Source organism: Phocoena phocoena, chromosome 7, assembly GCF_963924675.1.
Source record: "Phocoena phocoena chromosome 7, mPhoPho1.1, whole genome shotgun sequence".
In the NCBI taxonomy this organism is placed as follows: Eukaryota; Metazoa; Chordata; class Mammalia; order Artiodactyla; family Phocoenidae; genus Phocoena; species Phocoena phocoena.
The window spans coordinates 33,692,551-33,716,544 of NC_089225.1; the positions used below are offsets into that span (position 1 = coordinate 33,692,551).

At 35.4% G+C, this 23,994-nt stretch overlaps 1 protein-coding gene across 1 annotated transcript in view; it reads left to right on the forward strand.

Moving 5' to 3' along the window:
• The window catches only part of EPC2 (enhancer of polycomb homolog 2), a 105,181-nt gene that overhangs the window by 29,305 nt on the left and 51,882 nt on the right, over positions 1-23,994 (forward strand). Inside the window, exon 2 of the mRNA XM_065880426.1 lies at positions 12,733-12,892. Within this exon, the coding sequence (XP_065736498.1) occupies positions 12,733-12,892 (160 nt within the window). The remainder of the gene's footprint in view (positions 1-12,732; positions 12,893-23,994) is intronic.

The following is a 23,994-nucleotide window of genomic DNA, read 5'->3' on the forward strand; positions in this document are numbered from 1 at the left end:
ACTTATTGTGAATACTTTTTCCCCCAGTCTGGCTTGTTTTTTTATTTCCTTAAGAATGTATTTTGAATAGCACAATATTTGCATTTTGAGGAAGTCCAGCTTATCAATTCTTTCATTTATAATGTGTTTTGCTTTATGTTCTAAGAAATCTTACCCAAACCCAGAGTCACTAAGATTTTTCTCCTGTGTTTTCTTGTAGATGTTTTACAAGTTTAGGCTTTGTGTTTAGGTCTGTGATCTTTTTTTTTTTTTAAACACAGATTCCTAGAATCTTCTCCCAGAGATCCTGGTTTAATAGGTCTGGGGTGGAGTCAAAGAATCTAGTTATTTGTTTTGTTTTTTTTAATTTATTTATTTGGCTGTGGCAGGTGAGTTCCTTAGTTGTGGCTTGCAGGCTCCTTAGTTGTAGCATGTGTGCTCCTTAGTTGCAGCCAGTGGGCTCCTTAGTTGTGGCATGAGAATTCTTAGTTGCAGCATGCATGTGGGATCTAGTTCCCTGACCAGGGATTGAACCTGGGCCCCCTGCATTGGGAGCTTAGAGTCTTAACCACTGCGCCACCAGAGAAGTCTCTGTGACCTATTTTTGAGTTAATTTTTGTGTATAGTTTGAGTTAGGAGTATAGGCTTATTTTTTTCCAAACTGACGTCCAGACAATTTGTTGGCAAGACTATGCTTACCCCCATTCAGTTCCCCCATTAATTGGCACCTTTGTCTAAAATTCATTATGTGTATGTATGTATGTGGGTCTATGTTTAGACTTCTTTTCCATTGCTTTATATGTATATTCTTATGCTGGTAACACACTGTTTTGAATAGTTTAGCTTTATATTTTGTAATGTAGCTTGTAATCAGATTGTATGTTCTTCAAATTTCTTTTCTTTCAAGATTATTTTGGCTATTTTGCCTTTCCATATGAATTTTAGAATCAGCTTGTCCATTTCTGTAAAAAAAGAAAAAAAAAATCCTGTTGGGGTTTTGATTGGGATTGTGTTGAGTGTCTAGATGAATTTTGGGGGAAATTTTACACAAGTAAATTTTTTGAACAGTATTGAACCTTCCAATTCATGAGCATACTACATCTCTCCATTTATGTTGATGTGCAAGTTTTACACATATTTTGTTAAACCTATCTGTAAATATTTAGTGGTTTAACATTGTTGTAAATGGTAATTGCTTTTTATTTTTATTTTTTAGTTGGTAGTATACAGAGGTACAATTGAGTTATTAATATTGACTTGCAGTCTTGTTAAGTTCACTTTTTAGTTCTAGTAGCTCTGTTGAGATTCCCTAGGATTTTCTCCCTACATGATCATATTATGTGCAGTTTTACTTCTTTTTTTCCGGTCTGCCTGCCCTTATTTCTTTTTCTTTCCTCACTGCAGTGGCTAGAAACTCAGGGAAAATGTGGCCTAGAAGTGGTGAGAATAGACTTTTTAGGCTTGTTTTTGCTCTTAGGGGGAAAGAATTCAGTCTTTGACCATTAAGTATGATGGTCTGTAGGTTTTCCTTTGTGCTGCCTGCCCTTTATCAGATTGAGGACATCTTTTTCTTGCTTTCAGTGAATTTTTTCTTATGAATGGGTGTTGAAAAAAGATTTTGAATTGTCAAATTTTCTAATTTTTTTTTGCTTTTGTTCTCAAAAATTTCGCTACTATTAATATTGCACTTTAATTATATGTTTTAATAAAAATGAGAAACTTTTATCCTTGACAGTGCTGTGGACTATTCTGAACACCTTATTAACTTATATAATCATCACAACAATCCTTTGAAGTGTATATGGTCTAAATTTTACAGATAAGCTTTAAATCATTATTTTCGAAAGGAATGTAAATTTCTTTCCAAATCCCCTTCATTGTAGACATATGAATATTCATTTCTAATAAATGAGGTTTGTTTTTTCTCTTTGTGTTATAATTTGGGTTCTCTTCACACCGTCATTAATTTTGATTATTTTTAGAGCATGTGAAACATAAACAGGGTTTTAAAATTCAGAACTGTTAAAGGATATATACTCAGAGAATTGTCACTCCCTCCTTATCCTTTCTACTCCATTCATAATACCCTATTCTTTGTGATTCTTAGCCAATTTATGATCAATTTTGTGAAAGTTCTATGAGTACTTGAGAAGAAGGGGGATTGTGTGTGAAGTTTGATAAATAACTATAAGTTCTACCTTATTAAGTTGCTTATTAGGTCCTTGCTTGTTATTTGTCCACTTGATTTGTCTTGTGCTGAGAGTGGTCTTTTTATATATATATATAGATTTATTTATTTAGTAAGTTAGTTAGTTTTCGACTGCGTTGGGTCTTCTGTGGCTGTGCGCGGGCTGTCTCTAGCTACCGAGGGCTTCTCATTGTGGTGGCTTCTCTTGTTGCAGAGCACAGGCTCCAGGCGCACAAGCTTCAGTAGTTGTGGCACATGGGCTTCAGTAGTTGTGGCTTGTGGGCTCTAGAGTGCAGGCTCAGTAGTGTGGCACATGGGCTTAGTTGCTCTGTGGCATGTGGTATCTTCCTGGACCAGGGCTCAAACCCGAGTCCCCTGCATTGGCAGGTGGATTCTTAACCACTGCGCCACCAGGGAAACCCCCTGAGAGTGGTCTTTTAAAATTATTTTTAGTGTATCTTTGTCTGTCTCTGCATATCTGTAGCTTTTTCTTCATGAAATGATTATTTGATCATAAATTATTGTTGATATATAGATATTCATAAATGTGTATAGAAGTTCAAGATCTTTGTAATGAATTGTGGGTTTTGGGTCATGCTTAATGCTCTTTGGCTTGAATTCTACTTGTCTGATACTAGGATCTGCTTGTCTTTCTTACTGTATTCCATTACCTGATAAACTTTTCTGTTCCTTTTACTCTTTTTCACTCACTCTTTGTGGTGATGGTGGTGGTGGTGGGGTATTTCTTGCATAAAGCATATAGTTGAGTCTTTGGTTATGAGACAAGTTGAAAATCTTTTTGTTTTCATAGGTGAGATAAGTCCACTCACATTTATTGATATGAGTGAACATGTTTGATCTCAACTCTTTCATAATATTTAATTTTTTTGTATTATGTTATATTGGCTAGTTTTTTTTATTTTGCTCTCATCTTGTTTTCCTTCTCCTATTTTTAGTTGCATTATTTCTACTTTACTGTGCAGATGTTTGTACATTAGTGCTCCAGCCTTTTCCCCATCTTTGACATATATGTATATATGTGTGTATGTGTGTGTGTATAGTTTTGTTGAAGTTTTCCATTCATATCATGGTTGGATGAATCCAAGATGATGATGGGCTACACTAGTCATTTGTGGCTGGTGAGCATTTGAAATATGGCTAGTCTGAATTGAGATGTTCTATACGTGTGAAACACATGTGTTACATACAGGTTTTTAAGACTTGGTGTGGAAGAAAAAAATGTAAAATATCTCCATACCTTTTTATATTGATTACATGTTGAAATGATAATGTTTGGATATTTATATTGGCTTAAATGAGATATATTATTAAAATTAATTTCATCCTTTTTCTTTTTACTTTTTTTGGTGTGGCTGCTAGAAAATTTAAATGTGTGGGTTACATTTGTGGCTTCCATTACATTTCTTCTGAACAGTACTATTCTAGTAGATTCCTCAAAAGTCCCCTACAGAATTCCCTGAGTACTTTGTGTAGCCTTGATACTTAAAGGATAACTTAGCTGGATGTAAAATCCTTGATTCATACTTTATGTTCATTGAGGTTTCTGAAAATGCTGCTCATTGATGCTTTGCTTTATGTTATTTTTAAAGTCTGATGTTCATCTGATTCTTTTGGCCTTTTAAGTTATTATTATATGTTATTGTTACTGTTTGCTTAGAGGCTTTGAGGATTTCTTCATTATTTTTGAAATAACTTTTATTCAAATATATGTCACAGTCTGTTGTTCTGGGTTACTTTTGCCAGGTACTTGATGAGCTTTTTTTATTGTGGTAAAAAATGCAGAGCCTAAAATTTAGTATCTTAATCATATTTAGGTGTACAGTAGTATTATACAACAGATATCTAGCACTTTTCTCATCTTGGAAAACTGAAACTCTATACCCATAGAACAACAACTTCCGTTCTTCTCCTCCCCCAGCCCCTGGCAACCACCACTCTTTCTAAGAATTTGACTACTTTAGACCTCATATAAACAATGCAGTATTTGTCCTTTTGTGACTAGCTTATTTCACTTAGCATAATATTCTCAAGGTTCATGCATGTTGTAGCATGTGTCAGAATGTTCTTCCTTTTTAAGGCTAATATTCCATCATATGTACATACTATACTTTGTTTGATATCCATTTATCTGTCAATAAACACTTGGGTTTCTTCTACCACTTGGCTGTTGTATTATAAATAACACTGCAGTAAACATGGGTGTGTAAATATCTCTACAAGATCCTATTTTCAGTTCTTTTGGATGTATTCCCAGAAATGTGATTACTGGATAATACGGTAGTTCTGTTTTCTAATATTAAGCCTTCTAGTCCATGAACACAGGACATCATTCATTTACTTATGTCTTTCTTAATTTCTTTAGGCAGTGTTTTGTGTTTTTCAGTGTACAAGCGTTTCACCTCCTTGGTTACATTTATTCCTAAGTATTTTCTTCTTTTTGATGCTATTAAGATGGGATTGTTTTCTTAATTTCCATTACAGATTGTTCACGGTATAGAAATGCAACTGATTTTGTGTGTTGATCTTCTGTCTTATAACTTTGTTGGATGCGTTTACTAGGTCTAACTTTTTTTTTTTTTTAATGTGTGAAGTCTTTAGGGTTTTCTACATAAAAGGTCATGTCATTTGTGGGCAGAGATATTTTTACTTCTTCCTTTCCAATTTGGTGTTTCTCTTTCTTGATAATTGCTCTCCCTAGGAGTTCCAGTATTGTGTTGAATAGAAGTGGCAAAAGCAGGCATTCTTGCTTTGTTCCTGATCTTAAAGGAACAGCTTTCAATTTTCCACCATTGAGTATATTGTTAGCTGTGGGCTTTTCATATATGGCCTTTATTGTATTGAGATGATTTTGTTCTGTTCCTAGTTTGTTGAGTGTTTTTATCATGAAAGAGTGTTGAATTTTTTTCAGCATGTCAATTGAAATAATCATGTGGTTTTTGTCCTTCATTCTCTTATTATGGTGTATTACATTAACCAATTTTCATATGTTGAGCATTCTTGCATTGCAGAAATAAATCCCACTTGGTCATGATGTGTAATCATCTTCATGTGTTCAGTTTGGTTTGCTAGTATTTTGTTAAGGACCTTTGCATTGACATTTATCAGCAATATTGGTCTGTAGTTTGTTTTTTTGTATTTTTTGTTTTTTTACTTGTAGTATCCTTCTGCCTCCCCACTTCCAGTTTTACTGAGATATAATTGATACATAACATTGTATTAGTTTAAAGTGTACAACATAATGATTTGATGTATATGTTGTGAAATGATTACCACAATATGTTTAGTTAACATCTATCACCTCATGTAGTTACTTTTTTTTCTTGTGAGGAGGACTTTTAAGGTGTACTGTCCTAGCAACTTTCAAATATACAGTACTGTATTAACTGTAGTCACTGTGCTGTACATTAAACCCCCAGGACTTATTAATCTTATAACTGGAATTTTGTACCTTGTGACCAGCTTTACCCATTTCCCTGTTCCCCACCCTCCTTGTAGTATCTTTCTCTGATTTTAGTATCAAGTTAATACTGGCCTCATAAAATGAGTTTGGACGTTTTCTCTTCTCTTCAGTTTTTTTTTTTTTAAGATTTTGAGAAGGATTGTAGATGAGTCTTTAAATGTTGGTGGAATTCTCTAGTGAAGCCATCTGTTGATGAGCTTTTCTTTGTTGAGAGGTGTTTGATTACTGATTGAATAGATTCAATATCCTTACTGTAGTTCACGGTCTTAATTTTTTCATGATTTAGTCTTGGTAAGCTGTATATTTCTAGAAATTTATGTGTTTCTTCTGAATTATCCAATTTGTTGTTATATAATTGTAGTAATCTCTTATGATCCCCACTGCACCCCCCATCCCCCCGCCACCCTCGTGGCATCAGTTTTAATGTCTCTTCTTCAGTTCTGATTTTTGGTATTTGAGTGTTTCTTAGTTCGTGTAGGTAAGGGTTTGTCAATTTTGTCGATCTTTTCAAAACAACTTTTAGTTTTGTTGATGTTTTTTAAATTTCTCTATTCTTAATTTCATTTATTTCTGGTCTAATCTTTATTATTTCCTTTCTTGTACTAACTTTGGGTTTTGTTTGTTCTGTTTTTCGTTCCTTGAGGTGTAAAGTTGGGTTGTTGATTTGAGATCTCTTTTAATGTAGGTAGAAATTTATTGCTATAAACTTCCCTCTTAGTATTGTTTTTGCTGCATCCCTTAAGTTTTGTTATGTTGTGTTTTCATCTTCGTCTCTTTTCTAAATTCCTTTGTAATTTCTTTCTTGACCCATTGATTGTTCAAAAGTATGTTGCTCAGTTTCTACATATTTGTGAATTTTCCAGTTTTCCCTTTGTTCTTGATTCTGCTTTAATTCCATTGTGGTTGGAAAAGATACTTGATGTAATTTCAGCCTTCTTAAATTTGATAAAACTTGTTTTGTGGCCTAACATGTGATCTGTCCTGGAGAATGTTCTGTGTGAGCTTGAGAAGAATGTGTACTCTGCTGCTGTATGAAGTGTTCTGTTTATGTCTGTTAGGTGCAGCTGGTCTTTGTGTTGTTGAAGCCCTATGTTTCCTTATTGATATTCTTTCTGCTTGATATATTCATTATTGAAAGTGGAGTATTGAAATTCCCCTGACTCAGTAATTTCAAATGAACTCTCCTTGAGTTCACTAATTCTTTTTTCTGCTTAATTGATTCTGCTGTTGAACCCCTCTGGGTGGATTTTTTTTTCCCCCCAATTCAGTTACTGTAATTTTCAGGTCCAGATTTTTCATTTGGTCTTTTTTATGTTTTCTATGTCTTTCTTGATATTTGCATTTTGTTCATGCATCATTTTCCTTGATTTTGTTCAGTTGTCTATTTGTGTTCTCTTTTAGTGCATTGAACTTTATTAAGATGATTATTTTAAACTTTTATTGTCAGAAAATTCACAGATCTCCATTTCTTTAGGGTCAGTTTCTGGAGATTTATTTTGTTCTTTTTTTTTTTTTTTGCGGTACACGGGGCTCTCACTGTTGTGGCCTCTCCCGTTGCGGAGCACAGGCTCTGGACGCGCAGGCTCAGCAGCCATGGCTCACGGGCCCAGCCGCTCTGTGTCATGTGGGATCTTCCCGGACCGGGGCACAAACCCGTGTCCCCTGCATCGGCAGGCGGACTCTCAACCACTGCACCACCAGGGAAGCCCTATTTTGTTCTTTTGATTGACCCATTTTTTTTCCTGTTTTTTCATGTGCCTTTAATTTTTGTTGTAATTTGTGCATTTGAAAAAGTAGCCACCACTCCCAGTCTTTATGAATTGGCTTCGTACAGGGTAAGGCCCTTACCAATCAACTCAGTTAGGGGGTCTGGAAGCCCCTCAAACCTTTTCTGGAGATACATCTTCTTTGGGCATCTGCACATAATTTCCCAGTTAGAGAGGTTTACTTGTTTCTTTATCTGGATCTTGTTGTAATCTTTTGCTCCCTCTGGTGTTTGTCAGTGGTACTGCAAGTTTTCTGGTGTTGTAGCAAGACTCTTAAGTTCTTTTTGTTCTCCACAACCCCCAGGCATCCAAAGAATGCTGGTTCAGTCAGCCTTCTGAGTTAAGTGAGACAGAAGATAGTCCCTTGGGCAACTTCCCAAAAAGCTGGAATGTTAGACACACGTTCCAGTCTTCTCTTTCCCTCCCAAGGGAGAAGCTGTGAGCAGAATGTTTTCTCCTGATTACTCCAAACAGTATCAGATCTTGTCTGGTTATGCAAGTTCTTGTGTGCCATTTTGCTCCCTGTTGGGCTTTTTTTGGATAAGTAGATTCATATCTTGTATCTTAAATACTAGTTCTGTTGCATTTTTTGTTCTTTCTTCAAGGACTCCAATTATATCAATGTCATTTGTTCTTTGCCTGTTTTTGTATCCTATCATTTTCTTTCTTACTCATTTTAGTTCTTTTTTCATCTTATTTTTATTCTCTTGATTATTTGACAGCCTTTATACAACACACTTATGTCTTTGAGTACATTTTGCATTGGGCTTCTAGTAATTTTAGTTTTCATCTCTGAGGTAATTGTCTTTTTCTTTCTTTCCTGAGTTCAGTCAACTCTTGCTATTTTTTTTCCCTGAGTTTTTTGCCCCCTTCTCTGATTTTAGTTTTTAAGTTTCTTATTCAGGTGACTTTTTTTTTTCATATTCATAAGTGTTTCTTTCGAGGATATTTAAGTGTGGGACATTCTTAAAGTTTTCTTCTCCACCTCCACTTTGGAGTAGAGAGAGTTCGTTATTAGATGTATAGTTGAATCTCGTTTTTTGGGTTTTAATAATAGTACTAGACTTACTAGGTTTTCTTCTGTTCATTTTTTGTGGATTTGGGGTGGTTCACAACATTCCTAGTTCAATGGTTCCCTTTTTTGTCTGTGTAGACTGTGTAGCATGATCTGCTTTTGAGGAGTAGGCAGAGAATAACTTGTCTCATTCTGGCTCTTTCTAGCTAGTGTTTCAAAATCCCCATCATTTGGTTTTCTGCAGGATAGGTGAGGTGGTCTCAGTTTTTATCTTTTTCTTCTCTGCAAGGATTTGAAACTTCCTCTTTTGATTTTGATCTCCCAGAATTTTGCGGTATTCTGTTTTGTGCTGATGGCTCATTTCTAATTCAGTTTGTTATAGTGGCTTTTAAAGTTTCTTAGTCCTTTACTAGTAAGTTTACTATTATAGTGAGGTAGAGTAGGTAAATGTATTATTCAGTCAGGTATCTTTAATTGGGAATTTTGGGTGTAAATTTTTAAAACATCAACAAATAATGTTTGACTTTGTATGCAGCCTAACCCAATACCTTCTGAAACCCTACAAATTGGGGCATGAGCTTGGCAAGATGGAAAAGAGACATACAAATAATGATTCAAATTTCAGTCCTGCTGATTTCCGTCATAGAAATCATAGAGTCTTAGTGTGCTCATCTCCAAAAGAAAAAATATTTCTACTCTGTCCCTGTAGGATTGTGCCTGATACTTATTATACATGACTAGAAGTCATTAATTATTTAGCATCTTTTAGTTTGCGTTTAATGGCTTTTCATGTAATTTCATGTGTTACTAGGAAAAGTATAAAGTACAGAGAAAGTATAATATTTCTAGGGAAACACAAAACGTGTTTAGGTACAATATGGTAGGTTTCAAAAGGGTATTTCAGAATGTCAAAGTAACCATGAGAAGTGATTTTTGTGTATTTTGGTGGAGAGTCCTTTCATTTAGGATGTTAAACTTTTATAGCATTTTTCTTTTTTTTTTTTAGTTTATGGAAGAAATGTAGATTTACTATTTACTATAGAAAATTTCTGAAACTGCAAAAGGGGACAAAGAAGAAATACTTACAGCATTTTGTGGAATGTTCTATTCTTTATTCTTCCAGGCTTTTTTCGTGTCAATAGAGGTCTAAATTATGTTGTTTTTTTCTACTACCTAAGAGTTCCATTTTATGGATATGACATAATAGATGTACTAAGTCTGTATTTATTGCTATTTAGACTTTTTTTTTTTTTTTGGTGCTATAAACAGTGCCATGGTGAGCATTTTCATTTAGTCGGTGCTGCCCATTTGTTTGTTGCCTTTTGATGAATTCCATTAGTGGAGTTAGTGGGTCAAAGGCATGCTTTTTTAAAGGAAAGGAAATTAGGTAGTGCTTGGTTTTTAGTTATTTTTAAAAATTAGGTAACCTCACCAGTGTATGATGCAGCATGTAACAAGGAATCAGCATTACTCCTGTCAACATCTTCCCCCAATAAAATGACAAATCAAAACTGGTACCTACTTTGAGCCTTTTGTATGTTTGCCACTGATTAGTCTGTAGATTAAAATGGGGGAGGTGTCATGATCTGGCCTCTTAATTTCTGGCTGCATCTGTCATCTGTAGGCCGCGTTAAGAAGGGAGTCATCCATGATCTGTTTTTAAGTTTTTTCATTTGTAAAATTAATGTTAAATCTTAATCTATTAAGGATGTATTTCAAAATTGGATAATACCTAAAAATGTATTTAGGGCAAAGTCAAATATATATCAAAAGAATCTCTTCAAATAAAAAATGTGCTCAGTTTCCTTTTTTTACCTGTGTCTGTAGATTATTAGCATTACAAGAACATGTTTTTTTATCTGTCATACTTTTCTAATAAGGATGGAATAGTCAAGGAACACTGGAATCAGAGTCCTGAAATTTGGCTCTCTTACATATCATTCCTATTTGCTAAGAGCAAGTCACTTGATTCCTGAGTCTCATTTACAAAATGAGATAATATCTACGCCTGTGTCCCCAGATTGTAAGGAGCTAATAGACATGTGATTGTGGGTGTACTTCGAGAGCTGTAAAACATATAAATGCAGGGTAGCATTGCATTATGCATCACTTTCTTTAACTAGGAGAGGTGAAATATCATGAAGGTAATAGGAAAGTATAGGCTTAAATAATGTTAGAGATTGCCAACCTCAGTCAAGGCCTGGCTTCCTAGTTTCTTGATGCTGTTTGTTTGCATGTTTGATCCCATCACAACTTCTTAGACGACTCAAAATTTTGAGTACTAATAGATTTTAACTAAATCAATAGTAGTTTTTATATGGGGAAATTTACTTAGTGCTCCAACTTGGGATTCTACCCTATGAAGAAAAACATATTTCTTCCTTGCACTGAAGGTGAAGAAACTCTCAGATCTAAACCAGCACCCACCCTCATGTCCCTTTGTTCAATATTTGCCTTTTATTGACTGTCTCTGGGCTTTTGTCCATTTTGGATATTCTATTTTCTCTGCCTGAGTTGTTTTCTTCTTCTCCTCTTTTGCCTTGCTAAAAATCCCTGTTGATCCTAAAACTCTTAGTTTACATTTTACTTTCTTTGGACATCTTTATCCTCCCAAAACGAGTGGTTTGACTAATTGAAAAGAGATACACTTGTCAAGCTCAGATCGCATACTCAGGTATCTCTCTTTCACTACCTAAGTTCCTTAATGGCAAAGTCTGTCTCTCATTCACTCATAATTCTCAGGGACGGGAGTAGTATCTGGTGTCTGCCAGGTACTCTGAAATGTGTTGAGAGGATGGCTGCTGATAAATAAATCTTAATTTATGCATTGCAGCATAGCCAGTACTCTCTCTCTTTTTTTTTAATTGGGATATAGTTGTTTTACAATGTTGTGTTAGTTTCTACCGCACAACGAAGTGAAGTAGCGTTTCCTGTGCTATATAGCAGGTTCTCATTAGTTATCTATTTTATACATGTTAGTTAGTGTATATATGTCAGTCGCAATCTCCCAATTCATCCCCTCCCTTCCCCCCTTGGTGTCCATACATTTGTTCTCTGCGCCTGTGCCTCTATTTCTGCCTTGCAGACAGGTTCGTCTGTACCATTTTTCTAGATTCCACATATATGCATTAATATATGATATTTGTTTTTCTCTTTCTGACTAAGTTTACTGTGTTTGACAGTCCCTAGGTCCATCCACATCTCTACAAGTGACCCAGTTTTGTCCCTTCTTAAGGCTGAGTAATATTCCATTGTATATATGTACCACATCTTCTTTATCCATTTGTCTGTCAGTGGGCATTTAGTTTGCATCCATGACTGGGCTATTGTAAATAGTGCTGCAGTGAACATTGGGGTGCGTGTGTCTTTTTGAGTTATGGTTTTCTCTGGGTATATGCCAGTACTCTTTTAGGTAAGGAAATAACAGAAGGCCTCTCTGATGACATGAGACTTGAAGGAATTTCAGAAACAATCCATTTGGATATTTAGGAACCTTAAAGGAGAGGAGAAGTGTGGCTAGAATAAAGTTTGGAAGGAGAAAAGTAGGAAATAAGGTCAGAGAGGTATAAAGCCTTGTAAGCGTTGAGTGATTTTAACCTTTAATCTAAATATGAAGGGGATCCTTTGGGGAATGACATGACCTAATTTACTGCCTTCCACAAGGTAAAGGTGCTTTGTTGGGAATGGTCCATAGTGGGTCAAGGGAGAAAGTGTCCATTAAGTGGTGGAGGTAATGAAAAGTTACTAGAATCTGGGTGTATTTTATAAGAACTTTTTGTTTCACCTTTGTTAAAAAATATTTCCTGCCGTGATAGTAATATAGTCTATTGAATATAATTTTATCTTTTCTTTGATTTATTCAGAATTTTGTACTGTTGAAGTTTGAGGTATATAAATGCAGAAGATACTTAAAATCTGTGATACAAATTCTTTTCCTGTTATTTGCATGTTTTTCTGTCATCTTGTTATTGGTGATAAACACCGCAATTAATTTAGCAAACAGGGGATCGATTTTCTTGCAATGTTAAATTCTTGAGATGTTAAATTCTAGTTTGTGAATATTTAATCTTTTTTTTAAAAATCCTACTTATTAAAATTGTAATCATCTAACATGGTATCAGTATGAGTACAAGTATTAAGGGAGAATGATAGCAATGTTTTCTGAAGGTCTGTGGCAAAGGAACTGTTTAGAATTGATTCTTAAAGCACTGTGCAATTATTAAACAAAGTAAATTGTAAATAGAATTTTGCATTGAATTGACATTATTAAAACAACTCATGTTGCCTAATTTACATTTTCCAGGAACATCATTTACAGCGAGCTATTTCAGCACAGCAAGTGTTCAGAGAAAAAAAAGAGAGCATGGTCATTCCAGTTCCTGAGGCAGAGAGCAATGTCAACTATTACAATCGCTTGTACAAAGGAGAGTTTAAACAGCCAAAGCAGTTCATTCATATTCAGCGTAAGTTTGTTAATTCATTGTTTTCTGTTTGTAATTTAAATTTATCAACCAGTGAAAAATCCTTTCTTTTTGCCCAAAGAGATTTTAACTTTTCAGTTCGTATGCACTGATTTATAGAAATGTTAAACATGAAAGAATAAAATCCCTCTATGCTTACATCTCAACTTCAAGATCATTTGGAGTGTGAGTTGCATTTGGAACATTTGATAGTTATGTAGTACAGGATTTTCTATAGCACTTACACTTTATTATACAGCTAAAAGGTGGTAGATTACCATACCCAAATAAAAATTTATTTTTCAAGGCCTAGTGGCAATTATGCTGATTAGGGGCAAGTCTTCTAAAATTTTTGGAATTAGATCCTACACTTCTACCTTCATGTAGTTTTTATGGAATTCTAATTCTGCCTCCTTCGATCCTCTTATTTTTGTCCCCATCGTTACTATTTAAATGATCACCATCTTTTGCCTTAAAACTGTTTCACTGATCTCCTGACTGTTCTGTTTACTATCCACCATCTCCTATCTTTACCCTCTTCTAACCTATCTTCTCCACAGGTCCACTGGCACCAGAGTGGTCTTCCTAAAGTGTCCATCTTATCAAATCATGATGTGGCTTAAAATCCTACTGTTGTTCTTTATTCTACAATAGGAATTTTCAGCTAATTTTGCAGACAGAATGCTGGTGTCTTGGTACCTTGTCTGGCTGTGTTTAAAGAAAAACAACCTTTAGTAGTTTGTTAAAATAGAGATTCTAGGGCTGTGTCAGGCCTCCCTGTATGAGAATCTCTGGTATGCAGACTGGTAATAAGTTTTTTTAAAAAGTTCTCCAGGTGATTCTGAAACGTCTCCAGATTCAAGGCTGGCTGTAAGATCTACTATTTTTCATCGATTCTAAGATGTACCTTTGCCATATTTGAAATGAGATTACATCTTAAATTGCTTTTCTCGTGGATTAAAATCTGGTTTGTCTATAGAGAATTTCTACTTGTTTTTGCCAGGCATCTGGGGACCAACCTGAGACCACCTTAAAGTCTTTACTTGTTTGTTTTGTTTTATTTGTTTGTTTTTGGACCACACTGGTAGCTTTAGTTTTATTTGTTTGTTTTTTTAGACCACACAAGTAGGCTGTAGACCAGCTTGGAATTCAGTTCTCAGCGAGAGGTTTTTTTCTCCCCTCCTTCCACCTAAGAGCAAGTTGAGAAATATAGTTTCATGCTGTTCCTTTCTACATGGCTGGTTTATTTCTTTATCTTACACTGAGGCTGTTGCCCTTTGGTAGTATAGCTTTATGCAGGAGTATTCTATTAAATTTATTGATAGACCCCAATATAAAGCTTTTTTTTTTCTTTCTTACAGTACATAAAGTAATGGTGCATCTTATATAGATTTGACAAAATTTAGTAATAGCCAGATTGTCTAATTCGAATACAAGGCCCTTTGTGATTTGTTACCTGCTACCCCTTTAACCTCATTTCCTGTTGCTCTTTCCCTCACTCTTTGCATCATAGGGAATAACTTAAAATTATCCACATTTGCCTTGTTGTTTCACATTTCACATTTCCTTGCATATGCTATTCAAGTCTTCTTTCCCTTTCTGTAGCTCATTGAAGACCTAACTCCCTTTTGAAGCTTACCCTGATTTCTCATTCTACCTCTTTTCTTTGCTTATCTTAGTACCTTGTACATACCTCTAACAGAGGACTGAGCATACTTGATTGCAATTGTTTGTAGCCATTCTTTCTCTCCTTTTAGACTGTGAGCTCCTTGAGGGCAGGTACTATGTTTTATTTTCCCTTTGTATCTTTAGTGTTAAATGCATGGCTTATAGCTGCTCAATAAATGGCATGTTTGTTGACTGGTTCAATTGTTTTTAAATGGCTTAAAAGCCCTTAGGTGTCAAAAGCATTTTCCAGAGACTCTTCCCCTAAGGATTCAAGAGAAATGCACTTGCAAAAATTGTGTGATTTGTTTCCACTGTGTCTTTGACTTTGAGTCCCTTTAGCATGTTGAATTTTCCTTGTCTTTGTATCAGGAACGAGATAGCTGTTCTTAATATGAATTTTAAGGATTTTTTAAGCCAACGTATCCCCTCCCCCCTTTTTTTGTATTTTAATAACAATGTAGCTGGACAATAGGACCATTTGTAAAAGCCATTGTAGGAAACTGGAACCAGAAATTGGATGTAACCCATCTGGGTGGGGCCCATTAGATACAATAAACATTAATCTGTGTTGTTTTTTTCATTTCATTTTATTCTATTGTTGTAATAAATGGAATAAAAATAATAGAAAATTATTTTAACTTTCATTTTTTCTCTTTTAGTCTGTCAGCATATATATATTTTATATACTATACTAAATTGTACTACACATACAGTTTTTTTCCTGCCTTTTCTACATATATTTTAAGTTCCTCAGGTTTTTGTAGTCTCCTATTGTCATTTTCAATGTGTATATAATTTTCTATCAAACTTATATTCCATTATTTGCTTACCTCTACGCCTATGATTGACCTTAAGTTTATCTGTACTAAAATTTAAACTCGTTATTTTTGACTCTTTTTTCAAGGAAGGCTTGATATAACTTCTTTCTAAGCCCTTGAATACAAGGAATTTCAGAAAATATTGCTCTGGATTTTTCTTTTTCTTCTTTTAATGATAGATTTGAAAGAATCACCTCCCATTTCCCTTGCTAGAAAAGCATAGTTGCCACAGTAGGGCAGCTTAGCTCAGGCCCATCACATTGCTTGCCTGGGCTCTGGCAGACACCTTTGTATTGGTCTTCCAAAGTATTGTACTGTATTGCTCTGCTCTTGTCTTTGTACCTTCCAGTCATCCACGCTGCCACTGTTGTGATTGGTACCCATTTAGAATTTTTCAGACTCACTGTTGCCTGTGGGATAAAATTTTAACATATTTGTATGGTGTTTAAGGCCCTCCTTTGTGCCTGTCCAGTCACAGTTTGCTGTTTATTCTTCCACCATGACATCAGCCTCATTGAAATGAACTGTTGGAGGTCTGTTTCCTCCACTAGACTGTAAGTTCCTCAGGAACAGAAGCTGCATCTCATTCTCCATACAGTCCTACACTACAGTCTCAGTACACCACACCCCACCCCCCATTCCTCTAACCCTTCACACTTCCAGATACAATAATAATGAGCTCCTTTTAGATCTCTGACTTATCTCTTATTTTTTCATGCCTCCAGGGCTTTACATAGCCCTTTACTTCTCTTCTCCTCTTTTTAAAATACAACTTGTTCTTCAAGGCTCATCTCCAGGACTACCTTTAGGAGCCTTTTCCTGACCCCTCTAAGCAGAGGTCTTGGCACTGTTTACCGCAAGCCCTCCTGTGTTGTGTGCATCGACCACCTGCAGTTGTGATTGTTTGCCCTCTGTTGCTTCACTAGGTCATAAGGCTCATTGAAAGGAGGGGCTTCTTTTTTCCCCTTTTAATTTTACTGCTTACTGTAGTACCTAGCATATGATTAGGTATGCAGTTAAATATTTGCCAAATAAATCAGTGAATGAATGGTGAAGATATAAGCGTACACATCATGACTTTTTTGAGACATTGATCTCGTAGGACTCAAAATTATATACAGAATTAAATACAAGAATAAAATTATTGGTGTGTACAGTGAAATTGAGAGACCTGCTCTGTGGATCAGGTTAAAAATTGAGCTCACTTATTCACCAACAGTGTCATTTTAGGACAAAAATTATCTGCCAAGAAGGAGTTAGGAGTGGAATGACTCCAGTCTTGGTGTGGATGTGAGATAAACCTGCCTATTCTTTCCTGTCTCTTTTGGTACCAGTTCGCCATAGTAACCCATATTGGTATTCAGGGGAACTTATTTAATCACAACACATTGTGGTGTTCTGACCAGGTCGAAAGCATCTTGGTGACCTATAGTCATTGATGACCCAAGATACTCAAACTGTTCCTCATTTAAGCTAATTCTACACATTGGTCAGTTGTGTGACATACAGAAAATGCTACTTCTGTTTTACTTACTGTTACAACAAATTTACTTTGGGTACCTCAACCCAGATGTTAAAATTCTTTCATTCCTTTGGGAGTTTAAGAACTTCATTAAATTCAAGATCCAAACCTTTTTTTTTTTTTTAAGGAAATGACTGTTTACATAGCAATAAATTCTTTATTTTGACCTCCCATTACCCCTTTTACTTAATATATTTTACAGTATCTCAGAATTTTAGAAAGTGAAGGAACTTAAGATATTGTTTCATAAGTATTCTGTAGTTAATTTATATCCAGTTTTGAACTCAATTAAATGCTTCTTTGAAACAGGACTCCTTTGCTTGTTTTGAAATGAAGGTTCACTTCCCCTTCTCAGTGCATTACTCCTACAAACACAGATCAGTAGAATGTCTCACCTGTTTCTTGGCTGAAAGAAAGAGTTCAGGAGAAAGAATTGGTGGGGTAGCACCCCTTGTTATCTGTCAGGCAGGGAGAGGAGCCCACTCAAAGGAAACTGAATTCTGCTGTTTGTGTCTGCAGCCAACATCTTAAGCCCTGGGAAGGTGCCTGTCCATGCGTGTACACTGCTGTACACCTCAGTACACTTGAAACTGACTCCTCAGTTCAGTGAAGCTGGCCATTGTCAAGTCTACAATTGGAAAAGAAGAAAAATTCTGCTTATTTAGTGTAAGGTGGACGTATGTATTCTACTACGTTTTCAGCAGGAGCGAGACAGATGCTGATCTAACATCCAACTTTAATTTTATTATCCTTGGAATGTTTTTTGCTGTTCTCCCTATTAAACAAAAATGATGATAACTGACCTTTTGCTTTGGCAGGGCAAATATGTTTTGATTGGAAGGAGTTGGAGAAGATACCAAATGAAGAGCATTGTTTTGTTTATACAGTAAAACTTTTTGGTGGAAAGGATGCATTCTGGGAACATCATTTCTTGTAAAAATGTCACTGGATATCTATTAAGAAATCAAATTGAGCAGAAGTGACATCACACAGTTAAATAAATAACAGAAAAGCCAGGCCACAAGTATAGGAGTGGATTGTATCAGATTTATGGACAGCACATTCTAGGTGAAGCTAGATTCCAGGTTGAGGTGGTCAGAGGAGTGATATCAGGGGCAGTGAGCAAGGTCAGGCCCTGAGGGCAACCTGCATTCAGATTAGCTGGCTTTAAGGGTCTTCCTCTCTTCTCAAGATTGTGCTGAGCCTCCTATCCTTGGATAAAGCTGTGAGTGTGGGCAGTAGTGCTAAAATGGTAGAGCAGTATCTGGGTAACTACTAATCCAGGAAAGGATGAGGAGCCCTAAAACTTAGAAAATTACATATTAAGTCATTCCAGGTATTTGGGAAAACGAAATAATCATTTGACAGTCTGGGATAGAGAAGTGATAGAGAAGTCTGAGTACAAGGAGCATGCCCCTTGGGCCTATATGCATTTACTTATGTCCACTATTTAAAAAAAATTACCAAGGGCATTTTTCACAGAACTAGAACAATACTTTTAAAATGTGTGTGGAAACAGAAAAGACCCTGAATAGCCAAAACAATCTTGAGAAAGAAGAACAGAGCCAGAGGAATCATGCTCCCTGATTTCAGGCTATACTACAAAGCTACAGTAATCAAAACAGTATGGTACTGGCACAAAAACAGACACGTAGATCAATGAACCAGGATAGAGAGCCCAGAAATAAACCCACTTGCTTATGGTCAATTAATCTACAACAAAAGAGGCAACAATATACAATAGAGAAAAGACAATCTCTTCAATAAGTGGTGTTTGGAAAACTGGACAGCTACTTGTAAAAGAATGAAATTAGAACATTCTCTAACACCATATGCAAAAATAAACTAAGAATGGATTAAATGTAAGACTGGATACTATAAAACTCCTAGAGGAAAAAATAGGCAGAACACTCTGACATAAATTGCAGCCATATTTTTTTGGATGTGTCTCCTAAAGTAAAGGAAATAAAAGCAAAAATAAACAAATGGGACCTAATTAGACTTAAAAGCTTTTGTGCAAGAAAGGAAACTACTGACAAGATGAAAAGACAACGTACTGAATGGGAGAAAATATTTGCAAATGATATGATCAATAAGGGATTAATAGCCAAATATATAAACAGCTCATACAACTCAACATCAAAAACACAACCTGATTTATAAATTGGGTAGAAGGGGACTTCCCTGGTGGTCCAGTGGTTAAGACTCAGCACTCCAATGCAGGGGGCGCATGTTCAGTCCCTGGCAGGGAAACTAAGATCCCACGTGCTGCCTGGCATGGCCAAAAAAACGAGGGGGGGGCGGGCAGAAGAACTGAATAGACATTTTTCCAAAGAGGACATGCAGATGGGCAACAGGCACATGAAAAGATGATCAGCATCACTAATCATCATGGAAATGCAAATCAAAACCACAATGAGGTGTCACCTCACACCTGTCAGAATGGCTGTCATCAAAAAGAAAAAAAATAACAAACGTTGGTGAGGATGTAGAGAAAAGGGAACCCTCATACACTGTTGGTGGGAATGTAAATTGGTGCAGCCACTGCAGAGAACAGTATGGAGGTTTCTTAAAAAGCTAAAAATAGAACTACCATACGACCCAGCAATACCAATCCTGGGTGTATATCTGAAAAAAACAAAAACACTAATTTGAAAAGATACATGCACCTCAATGTTCATAGCAGCATTATTTACAGTTGCCAAGATATGGAAGCAACCTAAGTGTCCATAAACAGATGAATGGATAAAGAAGATGTGGTATATATACACAATGAAATACTGCTCCCAAGCATGCTCCCAAGACCTTGTAATTAAGGGAGCCAGAATTTGAACCAGGCAGTCAGATTCCAGAATCCATGCTTTTTTTTTTCTTCTAGTTTTATTGAGATATAGATGACATACAGGACTGTGTAAGTTTAAGGTGTATAGCATAATGATTTGCCTTACACATATTTTTAAATGATTACCAGAATAAATTTAGTTAGCATCCTTCACTTCATATACACATCCCCCTGTGATGTGAACTCTTAAGATTTACTCTCTTAACAGCTTTCATATGTAACATAGAGCCATGTTAACTATAGTCATCATGGTGTACATTACATCCCCAGAACTTACTTATCTCATAACTGGAAGTTTGTACCTTTTGACCACCTTCATCCAGTTCTCCCTCCCCCAGCCTCCCACCTCTGGTAATCACAAATCTGATCTCTCTTTCTATGAGTTTGGGGTGGGGGGTTGGAAATTTTTTTTTTTTATATCTACTTCTAAGTGAGATCATACAGTATTTGCTACCTTTCTCTGTCTGAGTCAATTCACTTAGCATAATGCCCTCAAGGTCCATCCATAATGCCCGTAAATGGGCAGGATTTCCTGCTTTTTAATGGCTGAATAATATTCCATTGTACCACAACTTTAGTTTGTCGATGGGCACTTAGGTTGTTTCTATATCTTGGCTATTGTAAATAAGGCTGCTGCAAACATGGGGGTGCATATATCTCTTCAACACAGTGTTTTCATTTCCTTTGGTTTATTTCCAGAAGTGGGGTGGCTGAATCATATTGTAGTTCTATTTTTAACTTTTTGAGGAACCTCCATACTGTTTTCCATAGTGGTTGTATCAATTTGCATTCCTACTGACAGTGCACAAGGGTTCCCTTTTCTCCACATACTTACCAGCATTTGTTATCTCTTGTCTTTCTGGTGCTGGTCATTCTGACAGGCATGCGGTAATATCTTGTGATTGTGATTTGCGTTTCCCTAATAATTAGTGAGGCCAAGCATCTTTCCATGTACCTGTTAGCCATTCATGTATCTTCGTTGGACAAATGCCTGTTCAGGTCCTTTACATAGTTTTAAGTGGATTAATAGGGTTTTTTAAAACATTTTTAGATTTAACAAAAGATTGAAAAGATAGAACAGCAAATTCCCATATACTACCTCCTACACACACACACACACACACACACACACACACAATTTCCACTATTATTACCTTGCATTAGTGTGGTACATTTGTTACAGTTAATGTAGTCAGTACCTTATTAACTAAAGTCCATTCTCTTTGGTGTTTGTCTTGTACAGTTTTATGGATTTTTAAAAATCCATGTCATAGATCCACCATTACATTATCTTATAGAATAGTTGAATTACGATAAAAACTCCCTGTATTTTCACCTATTCATTCCTTCAAATCCCTGGCAACCACTGATCTTTTTGCTCTCTCTGTAGTTTTGCCGTTTCCAAAATGTGATATAGGTGAAATTATACAGTACATAGGCTTTTCAGACTGGCTTCCTTAACTTATCAGTTTGCATTTAAGATTCTTCTAATTTTCTTTTGGCTTGATAGTTTTTTTTTTTAAATCATTGAATAATATTCCATTGTATGGATAATTCAGAGTTTGTTTATTCATTTACCTATTGAAGGACACCTTGGTTGCTTCCAATTTTTGGCAATTATGAAAAATGTACTCTAAGTAATAGCATGTTTTATGTGGACGTAAGTTTTTATCTCTTTTGGGTAAATACCTAGGAGTGCAATTGTTGGTTTGTACAGTAAGGCAGTGTTTAGCTTTGTAAGAAACTGCCAGACTGACTTCCAAAGTGGCTATTCCATTTTGCATTTCTCCCAGCAGTGAACGAGAGCTCATGTTGCTCTGTATCCTCATCAGCTTTGGTATTGTCAATTTTAGAATTTTAGCTATTCTAATAGGTATGTAATGGTATCTCATTATTTTAACTTGTAATTCCCTAATAACCTAGGATGTTGAGTACCTTTTCATATCATTATTTGCAGTTTGTATATCTTCCTTGGTGAGGTGTCTGTTGGATCTTTTACCCATTTTTTAATTGGGATCTTTGTTTTCTTACTGTTGAATTTTAAGTGTTCTGTGTATATTTTGGAGTCCTTTATCAGATATGAGTTTTTAAAATATTTTCTCCCAGTCTGTGGTTTTCTTTTCATTTTTTTAATAGTGTCCTTCATAGAGGAGAAGTTCTTAATTTTAAAGAGGTCCAACTTAATTTTTTTCTTTCATGGATCTTGCTTTTGGTGGTATTTCTGAAATTTCATCACCAAACATAAGAGCATCTAGATTTTCTCCTATGTTACTTTCTAGTAGATTTATAGGTCTGTTTTACATTTAGGTCTGTGATTCATTTTGAGTTAATTTTTGTGAAGGGTGTAAGGTCTGTACCTAGATTCATCTTTTTTAATATGGATGTCCAGTTGTCCCAGCACTGTTTGTTGAAAAGACTATTCTTTTTCCATTGAATTTGTCTTTGCTCCTTTGTCAAAGATCAGTTGAGTGTATTTGTATGGGGCTATTTCTGGACCCTCTGTTCTCTTCCACTGATCTTTTTGTCTATTTTTTGGTCAATAGCACACTGTCTGAATTACTGTAGCTTCATAGTAAGTCTTGAAGTCAGTCCTCTGACTTTATTCTTCAGTATTCTGTTGACTATTTTGGATTTTTTTGATTCTTCATATAAACTTGAGAATCACTTTGTCAGTACTGATTGATACACAAAATGACTTGCTGGGATTTCGATTGAGATTGCGTTGAATCTTTAGATCAAGTTGGGAAAAGCTGATGTGTTAACCAAATTGAGTCTTCCTACCCATAAACATGACTGTCTTTCCATTTATTTAATTCTTTGATATGTTCCACCAGAGTTTTGTTGTTTTCCTCATATAGAACTTGTACATATTTTGTTAGATTTGTACCTTAATGTTTCATTTTTTTGGATGCTAATGTAAATGGTTTTGTGTTTTTAGTTTCAAATTCCACTTTCTCATTGCAGTATATAGGAAAGTGTTTGACTTTTGTATATTAACCTTGTTTTCTGCAACCTTGCTATAATCACTTAGTTCCAGGAGTTTTTGGTCAGTTCTTTAATAGAATGTATATACATATGTACATAGACAAGCTTATCATCTGTGCACAAAGACAGTTTAATTTCTCCCTTCCCAGTCTTTATAGCTTTCGTTTCCTTTTTTTTTTTTTTTTTTTTTGTCTTACTGCATTAGCTGGGACTTCTGGTACAATGTTGAAAAGCAGTGGTGAGAGGGGACATCCTTGCATTGTTTCTGATATTGGTAGGAAAGCTCTTAGTTTCACAACACTAAGTATGATGTTTGCTGTAAGTTTTTTGTAGATGTTCTTTATCAAGTTGAGGAAATTTCCGTCTATTCCTAGTTTGCTGTCAGTTTTTATCATGAATAGATGTTGGATTTTGTTAAATGCTTTTTAACAAAAAAGCATTTTTTTGTTAAATGCTTTTTCTGCACTATTTCTGCATCAATAATCTAATCTTCCACCTGTGAGAACTGTAAAAGGAAGAGCAAATTAAATCCAAAGTAAACAGAAGAAAAGAAATAGGATAAGAAATAGAGCAGAAATCTACTGATACCAATAGAGTTTTGGTTTTTAGTTTGACCAGAAACCAAAATAGAGCAGAAATAATTATATCTATTGATATAATTTTGATTTTTTTCTTTGTTGATGTGGTGGATTACATTCATTGATTTTTTTTTCCCCAGCTTTGCAGAGAAAAAAGGTATTTATCACAGGTACTGTGATAAATCTCACTTGGTCATGGAGTATAATTCTTTTTATACATTTTTAGATTCGATTTTATTGAGGATTTTTGCTTCTATGTTCGTGAGAGATATTGGTCTGTAGTTTTCTTGTAATGTCTTTATCTGATTTTGGTATTAGGGTAATGTTGGCCTCATAGAATGAGTTAGGAAGAATTCCCTCTGCTTCTATCTTCTGATAGACATTATAGAGTATTGATACGATTTCTTCCTTAAATGTTAGGTAAAATTCACCAGTGAGCCCATCTGTGCCTGGTACTTTCAGTTTTGGAAGATTATTAATTATTGATTCAATTTCTTTAATAAAGACAGGCCTATTCAGATTGTATATTTTTTCTTGTGTGAGTTTTGGCAGATTGTGTCTTTCAAGGAATTAGTCCATTTCATAAAGCTTATCAAATTTGTGGGCATAGAATTGTTCACAGTATTCTTTGACCATCCTTTTAATGTCCATGGACTCGGTAGTGATGCTCCCTATTTTAAAATTTCTGATAT